This window comes from Teleopsis dalmanni, chromosome X (assembly GCF_002237135.1).
Source record: "Teleopsis dalmanni isolate 2A chromosome X, ASM223713v2, whole genome shotgun sequence".
NCBI lineage: Eukaryota > Metazoa > Arthropoda > Insecta > Diptera > Diopsidae > Teleopsis > Teleopsis dalmanni.
This window is the reverse complement of record NC_051848.1, coordinates 73530614-73546850: the sequence shown is the minus strand read 5'-3', so window position 1 is coordinate 73546850 and position 16237 is coordinate 73530614. Positions and strand designations below refer to the sequence as shown.

Below are 16237 nucleotides of genomic sequence, written 5' to 3'. Positions count from 1 at the left end.
CGTAGCTTTATTTCCAAATTTAATTATAATTTTATATATTCGTAGATACTTGCATAAATATATATACTAGTATGTGGGTACGCAGACGGGCGAAGAAATTTGAATGACGTTTTTTATGATCTGTAAAAGTTATCGTTTAGTTTCTAAGTTTTTATTTTAAATAGCTTTAGATTGTATTTTAGAGTTAATAGTCAGTTACGATTTAAGTTTGAAATATAAAGATTGGTTTTCTATTACTACAATAGATTTTGCGACAGTCTCCATTGAGTTTTTTGCACTTGCTGAAATGGAATAGATAGACTTTTTTTTGACTCACCACCCTATAACTTGATAAAAATTTGAAATGGACTAAACCGTCCACAGTCTCAATTCGATGTGTCGGAGAAAATGACATCCTGTCCATTTTTTTTTTTAATTTATTTATTTAAGAATATGTCTATGGGGATGTGGGGATGTGCACCAAAATCCACTATTCAAATCATTCAAAACTTTCAAAACAAAGTTTTAAGAAACTTAGTCAACGCTCCGTGGTTTATTAGGAATACTGACCTCCATCGGGACTTGGAGATCGAATCTGTGGCTGCAGTAATCCAGAAGTTCGCGGTAAAGCACCAAAAACGATTACAACAGCATTCAAACGTGACAGTCAACCATCTGTCTAATACATCTGGCCTGCTGAGAAGACTTAAACGAACAAAGCCTTCAGATCTACTCCCGAATTAGTAGTCTAATAATAATTTAGATTACTACTATTAACACTAAGTCTTTGACAACTTCACAATTCTAATAAGTATACTGAAATGTAACAAAACTGCTTGATAGTTCTTGTATGAACTAGTCGTAGTCAAATGAAACATGTATTCATATTATTGTACATATTGTGTTTCAAATAAAAAAAAAAAAATAAAAAAAAAAAGAATATGTCTTTATTAAATCGCTTTTATTTGCAGCCTAACAATAAGTTTTAGAATCATAAATACTATAAATATTACATTATAATTTATTTTATATTATAAGCCTTTGAATAAGTAACCAGGGCTTATTTACCAGATATCATGGTACATAAGTTAAATTAAACAGGATAATATTTAGAAAAGCAGAATGATAATTGATTTTTATATTATATCTTTATGTTCTTCTTATGTTTAATTACTTCACATTTATACATTAAGAAGAGAATTAAGAGGAAGCAAAGCGTGGTTTTAGTCTGGGAATGATTATTCGCCAACAATAAAAGAGTTACATTTTATTTCTTAACCATCATTTTTTTCCTTCCTTCGATCGAGATAGTATCAGCACACACATTTATACGTTGTTACATTAAAAAAAAAACGTTTTCATTTTTAACATTGAATTTTATATTTATAATATATTGGGTGTTTTCTCCCAAAATACTGTAAATGCTGCTGATGCTATGTCAATCAAAGGAACGAAAAAAATGATGGTTAAAAAAAGAAACGTAACTCTTTTACGAATAATCATTTCCAAACTAAAACCACGCTTTGTTTCATTCTAATTCTCTTCTATATATATATATATACATAACTTCACATCAAAAGTTCTTATAGAGTGTAACAATGCACTCAACCAACTGGCCACCCACAACCAGGTCTCTCTGATTTGGGTACCATGTACATGAAGGACACGAAGGCAACGAAAAGACGGACCTTTATGCCAAAAAAAGGGCAGAAGGATCATTCATTGGTCCAATCCCCTTCTTTGGCTTCAATTAAACGAACATAAAAATGGAGACAAAAAAATGGATCCAAAAAGTATCAATGAATATTGGAATGGAATAAACGACTTATATTATTCCAAAAAATTCTTAAATTTTGATGCCAAAAGAGCAAACATCGCTCTCAACCTAAGCAAAAGGAATCTAAAGTCACTCTCTGGTGCACTAACAGGCCACACCGCATGTAATAAACACCTACATAAAATAGGTATATCAGACACTAATATTTGCAGATTCTGCTGTGATGAGGTAGAGTCTATGGAACATCTGATCACCAACTGTGATGTACTAGGCCATAGAAGAAACAAAATTTTAGATACATACCAACTAGAGGATGAAGAGTTTCGAAAACTCCCTCCGAAGGAGCTGATTTGATTCTTCGAGATACTAAATATCTAAATGCAAAGGGGTGCACAATAGATCAAACTGGTCGCAGTGCATAGGGGCCTTAGCCTAACCCGAAAACCCCCAAATACCATTAACCATTACATAACATATATATTATACTATATTTCACTCTTGATAAATACGAAAAATTGCATGTCCGGTTCGAAATAAATCTGAAACAACCAATATTAAATCAATGCGTTTGGAACACGTTTGCAATTCGTCAAAGCCGACAATATCACAATCGTTTTCACATTGCAATGCATTAAATTTATTTTCACAGAAATTGTTGACTCATGTTTGATAAATACGAACTATGAATATGATATTATAATCATATAATAATTTAAGTGTATACTATATATCACTAATAAAGTAATTTATGTCGTCGGTTCAAAAACTATGAGTGGCATAGAAAGTGGAGTTTTCTCAGCAGTGCTCAATATATACTCTTATTATAGGCTTCCGGATCACTGTGAGGTTTTTCAAGTAGAGGTGATGGCAATTAGGAAGGCTATAGCTTGTCTGGAAGTAGATGACAGGACTGTGTACATGCTATTGGACAGTCAAGCTGTTTTAAAGTTCTTGAGTTCAGTACAATTTACATCTAGGAAAGTTTTTGACTGCTACACATTTCTAAATTAGATGTCGATGCAGTTCAATATTTCTCTAATCTGGGTTCTCGGTCATAGGGATATTTTTGGTAATTGCAAAGCAAAGCAGATATATGCAGGCATCTGTAAGCAATTTGGCCAAGCTCCAACAAAAGAAAATCATCTCTATTTGAGATGCCACGTAGAGATATAAGTCTTGTAGTAGGTTTACTTACAGGTTATTGTATTGTAGGTAACCATGCCATTTTAGGTAAATTGTATTACTTCTTAATATATTTATATATTTATTTAATGTATTCTGAAAAAGATTCAAATGAAAACTTCAAATGACTTTTGATTGGTTTTTGGCAAAACGATGCATCTCCGCGTAATTCGGTTAGTCTTTGAAAAGTATTTGAAAATGTAAAACGTAACGAAACTATATGTTGCCTTGGATTTCGGATTTCCAAAATTCATTTCAAATATGCTAATTTGCAAGCAAATCTGTTAATATTAGATAACTTTTAATTTAGTAAATCGCATTAAAGGCTCAAATATGAATTTACTTTGTATGTGTGGCAATCACCACAAAACGAGCAACTTTGTTTCGCAACTTTAATTAAGAAAATATCATAATTGAAAAAGTTTTAGCAAAAGCATACAATGAACGTCATCGAATTAAACACAAATAAAGGCAAGAACTCAAACAGGGAAAAGTAATAATCATAATTATTGCAATACAAAAAGGAAAATCAAATTTAAACAAAATCTTACAAAAGGAGTGAAGCACTACAGGATAATCACCCAATGGCATTGGAAAAAATTGCTAGCAAAAGTAATTTTCATTTCATGGCTTGCTGAAATTGTGAATATTTTGCATTTCAAATTCTAATTTAAACTAAAAAAAAAAACGCCATTTTAGAAACAAGAATTCCCAGGAAAGTTTATATTTCAAGCTGCCAATTGCTAGCTTGAAAGCTGCCATAGTTATAGTGAAATCCTTGCAACTTTCATGATTTGAACAAATTACACAAAACTTTTCCTTTTATATACTAAGTAATTTTCATGAATTATTAAATATATATATATAACATACTAACTACAGTATACATAGTATAACCGTTGAAAATCCCATTAAAAAAGTATTAATAACCGCGTTTATTTTAGATGCGCTTCAGCAAATTTTCTGAAAGTTCAAAATTTGAACCCAACAGTCAATGTGTAGAACTTACGAAAATAACACCATACAAACAATAAAGTGAGTTCCTAGTGAAACCGATTTTTAAGCTCAAAAGCTCACATACAGTTTGCTAATTTATTATTAGTCGTATATATATATATGTAATACAGAATAAACAACTTATAGCCTTACTAAATTATCCTTAAGAACGTTACAAAATAATTTTATTTAATTGATAAATGCTTAATAATGAATTCAGTCAATATTTAATATACTTCTTCAGCGAGATTGACTATAATGTCACACAGTTCCTATCTGATCATAGCTATTTTCGAAAATATCTGTACAGAATGCAAAAAGCAGAGCAGCCCAACTGTATATACTACCAATCAGTCGAGGACATTGCTGAGCATATTTTCTTCAACTGCGAAAGATGGCATGGAGAAAGAACACTAATTGTAGAATATATAGGTCACGTCACAGTCGAGAATATCGTAGAAAAAATGATAGAACGAGCAGAAAATTGCAACAAAATCACACAATTCATCGGAAATGTGCTAAGGTAAAAGAAGAAAGCTATGGATGCAAACTAATCTAAAACGAAGAGCAATCTGATGACATTCCAATTCGGATCAGGAGTAAGATCCGGAACACACATTCTGAGATTAAAAAAAGTAGTCTCTGACAGAAGGCAGCTGGAGTAAACAACAGTATCACACCAAGATGAAGGGTAAGATTAATCGTCTGCCGCAGTCACACCGATGGAAGTCTTAAATGACTAATAGGGACCGTACCTCGAAGTAATACTAACGTAGTTCCGAGGCAGAACAAGGTCTCTGGAAATGAGGGGGAGTGGTTTAGTCCGTGCGAGTCGGGCATCTACCTTCCGAGGCGCCGGATTGTGGTCAATGCGTAGTGATTCCACTCCTTGCCGCAAAAAAAAAAAATATTTAGTATACTTCACTTATTGTTATTGTAGTCCACTTTAATAGAAGTGTTAAATTATACTTAGTTTCACGAGGATGCTTCTGTAATCATCTTCTAGTAATTATAGACTGCAATTTCCAACTAAATTTCTTTTCTATTAAATAACACGAAAATATGGTGCATCTAGCCGCTTTTCTAACCACTATTGTTCCTGTTATAAAGTGTAGGTATCTTAAAGTAAGTTTCCTACATTTTTATATCATTTTTATACCAAAATATGCATAAACCCGGCTGTTCCTCTAAGCAACTTATAGCTCTGATAAACTGTAGTTATCCTTAGTAAAGTTTTCTATATATTTTCTATACAGTTGGACAACTGTCTCATGAATATTAGACCTCGCTCCTCACCTATAATGAAGTTATGTCCAAATACAAAAATTCAGCTGGTACCAATGGAATTCTTTGGAGTTCCAATGGGGCTTTAATCGGCACAATATACCGATGCGTTTGTGAAAAACATTGTGATGTTAAGCTTTCACGATATGTATTCACGTAAAATTCTCGACCTTTATATTTCATGAATATGTGTGAATCCTGCAGGAATCTTTAAGTAACTATCCTATGCCAGTTTACAGGTGTTGAAAACTGTTATGAACTGAATTTATCTTAAAGCAAGGTAATTATGTCTTTTTTACATACTCTGACAGCTGTCTCATATATATGTGTAAGCCCTGCAGCTAGATGTTAAAAACTATGATTAACTACAGCTAAGTTGTGGTCAGTTTTCTATGTTTTTTCTGTATAGTTTGGCAGATGTCTCAAATAATTGTACACCCTGCAACTGTTTTAAATTTCCTTACAGGTCTTAAAAACTGTAGCTATCGGTTCAAATTTTTTTGTTTATTCTCGAAAAAACAGCTTCGCCATTAATATGTATACTAGTCTTTATTTATTTTTTTAGTTCTCTCAAATTATTATTCAACTATTCTATTTTCATTATTATAGATTTTCTGAGATATTGATTTAATATATTTTTTTATTAACTTTCAGAGTTATACAATCATCGCATCCTGTATGTAATACTATCATGCTATTCGGTGTTATTATTTGCCTTGCATCTGTCATTTTACTAGGCATGGATGGACGTTTTGTGAGTCCAGATGAATATCCTAAGGTATGTTTTTTCTATAATACCTGCAAGTTTTTCATATATAAAATTCATTTTTTGCAGATTTGTCAAGCACGCGCTTGGTTATTATCCACCGGTTTTACACTAGCCTATGGTGCTATGTTCAGCAAAGTCTGGCGTGTGCATCGATTTACAACAAAAGCTAAAACAGATCCAAAAGTAAGATTTATGTAGAAATCTCTTTATTATTAATCTCATATTGGTGTTTTAAATAAATATAAAATAATTATAACTTCAATTCACTTACGAAACCAGAATAAAAAAATTTCGCTGTGTATTTTGAATGTAACCATACTGATAATCATGGGAATATTTATTAATGAGTGTAGTTATATAAAATATTTAAATAAATATTATTGGTACTCAGAAATACTAGTACTTTGTAAAAGTTATATAAATTTCAAACTTTAATATTGTTTCCAAAAACAGATTAAAATCATATGTTTTCTGCTTTTCAGTATTATTCAAGATAATAGTTATAAGCCCAAAAAATTTTTACTTTACCTTTAATTCCTTTTTGAGAAAGAATAACGTCTACACAACTATCCTGAATCTTATTCTGTTTGCTGCTCTTGTGTGTACCATATATATATATATATATTTTATACATAAAATGCAGCCACTAGTTATCCATTAAATGTGTTTGATGTTAAGTTTCTTTTATCTTTTCCAATAATTAGGGTAATGAAGTCAAATCTCAGTCAGATGATTTTCAAGACTGAGGACCGAGGCCCTCTCAACTAATTTCTAAACGGCGATTTTAATGGGTTCAATTATTTTAGTAGTTAGTGTTCATTGAAAGTTCTGTTCCAAGTCTCTAATGGTACTTCTAGTCATAGACTACTTAGGGCTTCCATTTGAGAGCTTGTTGAATGATCAAAATTTTTAATCTGTTTATTCTATAAGCGATCCATTGCTGTTTTCATTATTTAAATTTTGTTACGGCTTCTTGCATGATTACAATATATAGAATTGAAAATGAACCACAGTTTCATTGAAGGTATCAAAGTGGAGGTTATCTGGTATGTGTCCATTTAATTATTAGAAAAATAAAACTTAAACTCTATGCACAGTGTTATTTATGCATTTTGTAATATACAACGTACATTTAGATATCTAATGTAGCATCCATTTTTCACCCAATTAGGAGGATTGTTGATAGTGAATAGTGTGTTAAAGCATCATTCGAAAAGGCTAGTTTTAGTACTAATTAATATATTACACGCGTTCGCAGGTAATTTATAATTTAGTTTAAGTTAGGTTTAATACTTAGTCTGTGTTAGACTCAAAATAGAGAACTCGTGGATCCTTCTATATAATATATATAAGTTCTATTTTATTATAAGTTATCTCTATTATTTTTATTTTCGATTATTTTTATCTGCTTATTTCGAAATGCAAATTATGCCTCGATGATGAGTAAACTACTATACATATTATTTGTGACTGTGCAGCTTGAATAACGCAAAGAAGAAACTTGTTTCATATGGAATTTCTGTCACTAGAACAGATTAGGAGCTCTTCTCTAGATTTAGTACTGGACTTTGTTCACAAAGCTGTTAAAAGTCTTGTTTAATCAATAGTGAAATTGAATCAATAGGACTCTACTGGCCGTAGTACCGGCTGTTGGGCGATTGTATGTTAATAATTTTTATAATAGTAAAAAGTAATAATAAGATATCTCTCAATCTTCCTAATGAGTGAATGAATGATTTAGTTGTTTTTTACATGAAAACGTTTTCTATGAATCGTAGACTCCTCATTCATATGAAATTATTCAGTTCCATATTTTTTGTGTTGGATTAAACAAATAAAAAAATTATTAAATGTTGGTTTACTTCTTGATTACCACACTTTTTTGCTTTTTGTTTATTCTTAGAAATTGCCATTATTTTAATAGTATGTTATGGACTCTAGTACTCTATTTCTAGCACTCTATTTATTCTTAGAAATTGCTATTATTCTAATAATTTATGGACTCTAGTACTCTATTTTTTATTCTATTGTGCAGTTAGTTGAAATGATTTTATATTCTTCATATTATGCTCAATATAATGATGACTTTAAACTTAGTTTGGGAAAAAGACGTTTTAAACACTTTCTTACTGTGTTTGGTTTAACGTTTCAGCAACTTTTAAAAATTATAAATGTTGTTACTTTCAAACAATTTTTTTTGTCCCATGGAAAGGTCCTTAGATTACTAGTTACAAAATATCCTTTCAATTTTTTACGCGTAATTGAGCCTTAATTATATACTTTACATTAATTTACATTTTTTAAACATTTTTCATTTTCGGACTTAATTTGCTTTTTCATAATTTTTATTATTAAATTTTAGTTTGCTGTTTCCTTTCAAAATATATATAAATATATATATATATATATATATATATATATATATATTTTTTTTTTGTGACTCTTATAATTTTTAATTCTGACCTTTTTTGACCGTTGGGGTTTGTTAGGCTAAAAAATGTTTTCTTTTTGTTCAAAAACTTATGCTGTTAATATTATATATACATGTCTGTGATGTTTTTGGTTTTATTGTTCGCTGCCATCTACATGTCCTTATTATCCTTATTCCTTTGAGTGTTGTTAAAAAAAATTGTGCTTAACATTGCTTCATTTTATGCTCGACAACTATTACAGCCCACAAATTTTGCTTTGATCTATGATCCTGCGGTATAAGTTTTTAATTATCTTTAACTTTGTTTTGACGTAATATCTCGTATACAAAATTTAATTGCGATTAGGTTGGGAATAGTTATTTTGCACTGAATTTGAAATTTTTCAACATTTCACAATTGCTGCTTTCGTTTTGTTTCTGTACTTTTACTTCTATGTATTTTCTCTACTGAGTCCCTACCGAATTACTTATTTACCTTTTTTTGTAAGTATTTGCCTTGGAATCGAAGTGGGTGAACATTTGTGTATCTGTGCGTTTTGTGTTGGCAGCAATCAATTAAGAAATCAATCACTAAGCCAATTTGTTATTCTATGAAAGGAAAACTTTTTAAAAGCAAAGTTGACGATGCTCAGTAACGAGTTTGAGTGGCCTTTGTTTCATTTCATTTCCAAGAAATTGACTAACTCGAGTGCTTCCGCAGATATTTGACAAAATTGCTTGCGGAATTAATGAAAAGTCTGATAATATTTTTTTTTTCAAGTAGGTTAGTTAATGAGAATACTAATAGGAAGGAATTTAATAGCTGCAAACTTTTAAAAAAATATGTAAAATAGCCAAAATTGACAGTCTTGCAATTTATAGTTTAAGTTTTGTAAGAAAATTCTAGACAACTAAAAAGAAAATATACCTATATGAAAAAAAACTTAACAGATTGAAATAGTGAGAAAAATTTTCAAAATAATTTGTCACAAGTTTGTTGTTAAATAGTTGATCACTCAATTATCATCACTGACAACATATGAGAATGAAAAATTTTGATGATATTTGATTCCACAGAGACCATCTCACACTAGAATACCAAGCCCTTAGTACAAAATATCTTTGAATAAATATGTTTATTAGTAAATATGTTTATTAATGGAGAGCCTAATATTTATTAAAAATTCAGAGTTTTTTTTTTTAAAGATATATCATTTGTTAGTTTTTAGTAAATTAACCCTTCTTTATTAATTTAAATGTGTATTATGTACATTGGTACCTATATGTTACTTAGGTTAAATAATATAATTAAATGAAATATATATGACATAATTTCAGTCGAACTGTCGGAATCATAATAATGCTTTGCTATAAAAATTAATGAAAATTAATTAACAAAATGTTAAGAATATTTAAAGATAATAATTAGCAGTAGTTCAATTAATATTTTACAATTGTTATAATACCACTTTATATTTTTAAATTATTAAAATACAGTCAAAGTTCCATAACTCGAAGTACTATTTTGCAAAGGAAAGTTTTTTTTATTTTTTTTTTATTTTTGAAAGAAACTAGAATTACATTTTAAGATATTTATTTATTTAAAATCAAATAGAACACAGAAGTTATAGTAAAGTGAAACATTCAGTACCAAAAGATTTCAATACCCATCATCAGTGGTCTTGGAAATAATTCTTGCATTTAATTATTCGTAAATAATTTATTTGAAATTGCAAGTATCAGGAATCGAACTCGTGCTCTGCCAAATTTGAAGCTTAGTGTCAGCACTTCTTGACCAACTGACCCGAAGCCGTACTTGACTTTTAATATATGAAAGTTTTATTAACAAATTCACTACTAGTGTGAATTTATTATTTATTATTAGAAGAAGAAAATGAACCAACTGTAGAATAATTAAATTAATTACTTATATTTTTATTTTTAATGTTTTATTACAACACTATTTTGTACTGTGTTATCAAAACAAGTATACTGTGTATCTGAACTCGATTTCTAATTTAAACGGTGTAGACTGATCAATATAATTGCCACCGGGCATGGAATGAAAGTTATTGTTATCTGGAGAATAATTCCACATACTTTGTGCACTTTGTGATTCTATTATATCCATTTACTTAATTTTTGGCTAATTTAATTACTTGTTAATTTAATTTCTTTTTGTGCACTTGTTGACATAAATCTTTAAATAATTTAATAAATACCGAAACTTTGCAACAACTACATTTGTGGTTTATTTCTGTGCTAAGTCAACCAAATTAACTGTGTGGTCACCAATTAATTGCAGCACAAAACGAATAAATTAAATAAAATGTATCATAAAAAATTAAACAAAAAAACTACTAAATTACATTGTAAAATTACGAGTACATACGGGTGTGGTGCAAAAAACACGGGATAACACAGTAGAAAAAATAGAAAAAATGTTTATAATTTTTCGACATAAAATAAATGTAATTTTTAACCTTAAAATGTGTGTTAATGTTATCAAAGCGTTATTCCATATATAATTAATTGAAATTTAATGCAAATTATATAAAATTTGGATTCTAATTAAGATATTTATATTATATATAACTTTTATTTGTGATGAATGTCCTATGCAAATTGAATTGATGACACTTCTTGTATTACAAAATAAATTAACATAAATTACATTTAAAATTTTTTTAAGTTTGTTTTTTTGCATACACAAATAGTAAAAAATTAATTATATATCTTTACAAAACTTTAAGTGAAAATTTGACAATAATTTTAATTTAAACGTAATGTAATATCAAGTACTCGTCATATAAATTTGAAAGTATTTGAACCACAGAAGATTACTTTTATTAAGTAAATTAATATGAATAAAGTATTAGTGTTGCTGTAAAGCTAGCTTTCTTTATATAGTGACAAAGAAGCTTTATTAAAATTTAGAGGGGTTTTCGAATAGCAAAGAAAGAAATAAAAACCTGGAACTTGAGCATTGAAAGTTTGTGCAGCCTTGGCTTCTTGTGGATAAACACGATTAGTCATCGCTTCTAATTTGACAGGCACGAGTTCTAAGCCTGGCACTTGCAGTCCAAACAAAATTATATACGGACTATAAACTAATTAAATAAAAATTCGATTATTCCAAAGACCACTGATGAAGAGTACTTGGCAATACTCGAAACAGCGTTGTATGGTCAGCCAAACTTCAATAAAAAATTAAAATAAATTTATATGTCAATCCATTACCTTTCAACTATCAACTTAACGTCTGATTATGGGAAATAGGGGTTTAATCTGGTGAATATGTTAAATGTGGAAGTAATTTGTAGCGAAGTTCATGAAATTTCAACTTAATGTCTGCACCTATTTCAATGAACGTCTGCACCCATTTGTTTTATTGATGAAAAAAAGAAATGAATAAGTTTCTCCCTTAAAATGTTGAGAAGATTCAATAAGACTGATATAAAATCTCTGTTTATTTACTTTAGTGCAATGTAATCGAGATGTGTTTTTAGATCTCTAAAAATCCCTTTACAATCGGCGTCTTTATCATGAACATTCTGTTTTAAAGTGCTAATAATAATTTTAATTAAACAGAGTCCATTGTTTTAAATGTCACTTGATTTCAGAGTAATAAATCCATGCAGACATATCCACAAACTTTGTTTTTAACATATCACACCACGGTCATTTAACTTATGTGTATTACGGCAGGGCTATCCCGACCAGATAAGATCGTGGCCCAATATAAATCACTGAATAGGTTGGATGGCCACAGATATAAATAAATAAGTTCATTATTTTTCCGGAGAAAAATAAAAATACTATAATAATGTTAAATTTAGTTTTATTAATTCTTTATTTATTTATCTTTTATAATTCTATCAATATCAGCACTATTAATATTAGTGCTGATCCACTGAATACGAGTTTTTTGAACCAGTTATACAAAGAATTATATGCTAAAGTAAGTCTTTGTCAATTAAGTATATTAACGTAAATTGTAATAAATTATTTAAAAGATTTTAATTCATTCAATATAACAAAGAAAAATTTTTCTAATTATGGTAGATTAGAAACATGTCGAGAATCGTACAAAGATTAGCCGCCAGTCATATGAGGCCCATGGGGCCTGCTTTGGACAGCCGATAATATAAGATGTGTGGCACACATCTTGTCAGTAATTTTTTCATATCTAAATGTTTGCGAAAAATTATACATTCCATACATGGCAAAAAAATATTTCATTAACTTCTCATTTTTCCTAAATTATAACTGTTGTATGTACTGTTTGGTATTTTCAACCTACGAACAACATTTGTGCTCTAATTAGAATAGAGAAAGAGTTCTAATGGCTACAGTGCCTAGACATATTAAAATTAAAGTTCAGCACAATAACTTCCGTAGTATGACACACGATTAAACTTTTGCCGTTCACTACTTTATTCCATAGAATTGGACAACAGTGAGAGTAGTTGTTATTGAAACGATTAACTAGAGATTAATCGAGTGTTGAGTGTAAGAGTTGGGCTTCACAAGATGTTGTCTGTTTGCCATATTAATCACTGCGTCATTTAAAATGTCTATGACATCAACTTTTCGATCAAATAAAACAATATCGTTGACTTAAACCACGATTTGCAATGTCGACATCGAAATATGAATTGGACGTCCCGATAAGGAACGTTCATTTATCCAATTATACACAATCGTAAACACTGGTACAGGTTTGTTATGAACTTCAATAAAGTCAATTTTGATTTCTGTCGACTTTTCAGTCTTTCATATGTAGACCCGTTTTTTTCCGTATTACTACTACTTTTCCATATTAGTCAAACTAGACTGACAAGACACAGTTAACAGTTATTATATGGTAGATACGCTAACAATTAATAGACTTGCCGTCGCAGCAATCGTATGCTACTACTTATTCCCTAAAGTTCTTCTGGGTTTCTGCTTAGAAACCCTAAAAATTTTTAATAATTTTCAAACTTCAAGTACAATATTTTTACGTAATAAAATTTAATATTTTTATACATTTTTATTTAAAAAAATATTAAAATTAATAAAAAATATTATTTTTTTTTTTTGTTACAGAAAAAAGTTGAGCCATGGAAGCTTTACACCATGGTGTCAGGACTACTTTCTGTAGATTTAGTTATATTAATTGTTTGGCAGATTTTTGATCCGCTACAGCGCATATTAGAAACATTCCCACTCGAAGATCCTATATCGACGACAGATGATATTAAAATACGTCCAGAATTAGAGCATTGCGAAAGCGAACGAAACTCCATGTGGCTGGGTAAGTTATTGGACTCATTACATAAGCTTGGAAGTGAATAAAATATATAGTTTAAATGTTTAAAAATTTTACAACCAGTTAAACTATTTAAACATTAGTTTTTTTTTGAAACTTCTATATAATATATTAATTAATTTAAAGTAATTAACTTTTTCTCTAACTATTACTTTCAGGACTAGTATATGGCTTCAAGGGTTTAATACTTGTCTTTGGCTTGTTCTTGGCTTATGAGACGCGTTCCATTAAAGTAAAGCAAATAAACGATTCACGTTATGTGGGCATGAGCATTTATAATGTCGTTGTGCTATGCCTGATAACAACACCAGTGGGCATGGTCATTGCATCCCAACAAGACGCATCATTCGCATTTGTTGCATTGGCTGTGATATTTTGTTGTTTCCTAAGCATGTTGCTAATATTTGTGCCAAAGGTAGGAGTACTTAAAATGACTTTTTGCTTTATAAAAATTAGTAAAAGTTTATTAAAATATTTTTTTTATATTAAATTTTTTTACCAATTTCATTTTATTTTTATTATTTTATATTTTATTTTTGTAATTGTATTGTGTTAATTTGATATAATTGTACAATACCCTACATCCGGAGTTCACGGGATAATAAACCGATGCAGAAATTTGTTTTTAACAAATTATGGTCCGCTTACCAAAATGAACTGATTATGGAGAATTGTGTCCAAGTCCAATAAGAAGAAAGTTTAAAAACTTTCTTGGCCGTTCCACGTAAAGCTTTGTATAATAAATTTTTTCTTTAAATTCTTAAAATTACGATGGTTGGGTTTAAGTTTTTATATATATATTTAGTTTTAACATTATTTGTGGGTGAAGGGTATCAAAGGTCGGTACTAACCGACAACTTTTTTATTTTTATTTTTGCATTAGGTTATTGAGGTTATACGACATCCAAAGGATAAAGCCGAATCGAAATATAATCCGGATTCCGGCATATCAAAAGAAGATGAGGAACGTTATCAGAAACTTGTCACCGAAAACGAGGAATTGCAACGGTTAATATCACAGGTAAGTACAACATTTTTTAAAGTTTATACAAATATAGTTTTTTCTTTTTATTCTCTTAATTTATAAAGAAATATGTGAATATAAACTAAATATTTAATCTCATTGACATAGATTAGGTTAGGCTTAGATGACTGACCGTAAGCTTTACATTGGCATTATATCTCATTTAACAAAATCGAAATTAATATATTTAAAAACATTTTTGTATGTAGTGATAGATACATTTGTATCTTCAATGCATACACAACTGTTGCAATGAAGTCGAAAAGTTGAATACCGATGTGAACTATCACTGCTTCAATATTCTCGTTAAAATCACGTATGCATTACAATTCGATTCATCTCAAACCTTCGCTGACATTTTGACAAAAACTTTTGTGATACAATTAAGATCAGGGTATATAGTAATAGTTAATATATATAAAGTATATAGTTACATGTTATATAGTAAATTATTAGTTATTAATTTGTCAGATCAGGGTATATTGTAATAGATAATATATGTAGTGTATAGTTACATGTTATATAGTAAATTATTAGTTATTAATTTGTTTAATCCAGACGTCTACTTACACCACAGTTCAAAACCTCGTCACAAAATTATCTACTACACGTAGATAATTCTCAATACGAATTATTAGAATCCATATCATAATAAATTGTGTACCGAAAACAGCCGAATTATTACATTAGGAGTACTTTACATAGATCGGTTCACTATGTCAAAAATTTTACAACCAAAACTGTAGTTCAACGTCGCACAGTTAGTATAAGTACATATATGTTCATGAATCAATTATCACAGAAACTGAACTCAGCTAGTAAAAACTATACCACTTGAACATATTACCACCTTCATATATTAGTGGAATATAATTACAGTCTTGAATTAAACTTACATATAAATCATTTTTGACAAATGGCAAAAAGACTTCAGTTGAAAGATTTTGTTCTACTTAACCTATTGATTTACTTCATTCACTTGAATAATAAATAAATAAATATAAAAAAAAACTCTTCTAATGGAAATTTCTGTTGGACCATTTTCTTTTCAAATTTTCATTAATCGTGAAAATGATGAGTGAAAACGTGACTACATTGAGTCATTTGTGTTAATGAACCAAAATTTAAAGAATTAACAAATTGCAGGAGTCCAGCCAAAAGGGATTGTATTGTTCCAAATAATGTTAAAAAACATTTGGTTTGAGAAAAATTGTTCACCTATGAAGGATGCCCGCTTAACAGAGGTGTTAGTTTAACTGATTTTTCTGTTTAGCGGGGGTTTCAGTTCAACAGAGGTGTCCATTTCATAGGAGTGTGAGTTTAACAGATGTGTCCATTTAATGGAGATACCAGTTCATATATATGTCCGTTGATCATAGTTGTCAGTACATCATCAAGTGTATGTTCATAGAACAAAAGTGTTCCTTCAACTGAACTGTCGGTGTAGCAGAAGTGTTCGTTAAACGCAGGTGCTCGTTCAACAGATGTGTCAATTTTTACAG

The 16237-nt window shown here is 29.6% G+C and overlaps 1 protein-coding gene across 1 annotated transcript in view; it reads left to right on the top strand.

Moving 5' to 3' along the window:
- The window catches only part of LOC119690043 (gamma-aminobutyric acid type B receptor subunit 1), a 113181-nt gene that overhangs the window by 82775 nt on the left and 14169 nt on the right, over positions 1 to 16237 (top strand). The window contains exons 6-10 of the mRNA XM_038105025.1: positions 5873 to 5996; positions 6054 to 6170; positions 13489 to 13696; positions 13870 to 14126; positions 14595 to 14732. Coding sequence (XP_037960953.1) covers positions 5873 to 5996; positions 6054 to 6170; positions 13489 to 13696; positions 13870 to 14126; positions 14595 to 14732 — 844 coding nt within the window. The remainder of the gene's footprint in view (positions 1 to 5872; positions 5997 to 6053; positions 6171 to 13488; positions 13697 to 13869; positions 14127 to 14594; positions 14733 to 16237) is intronic.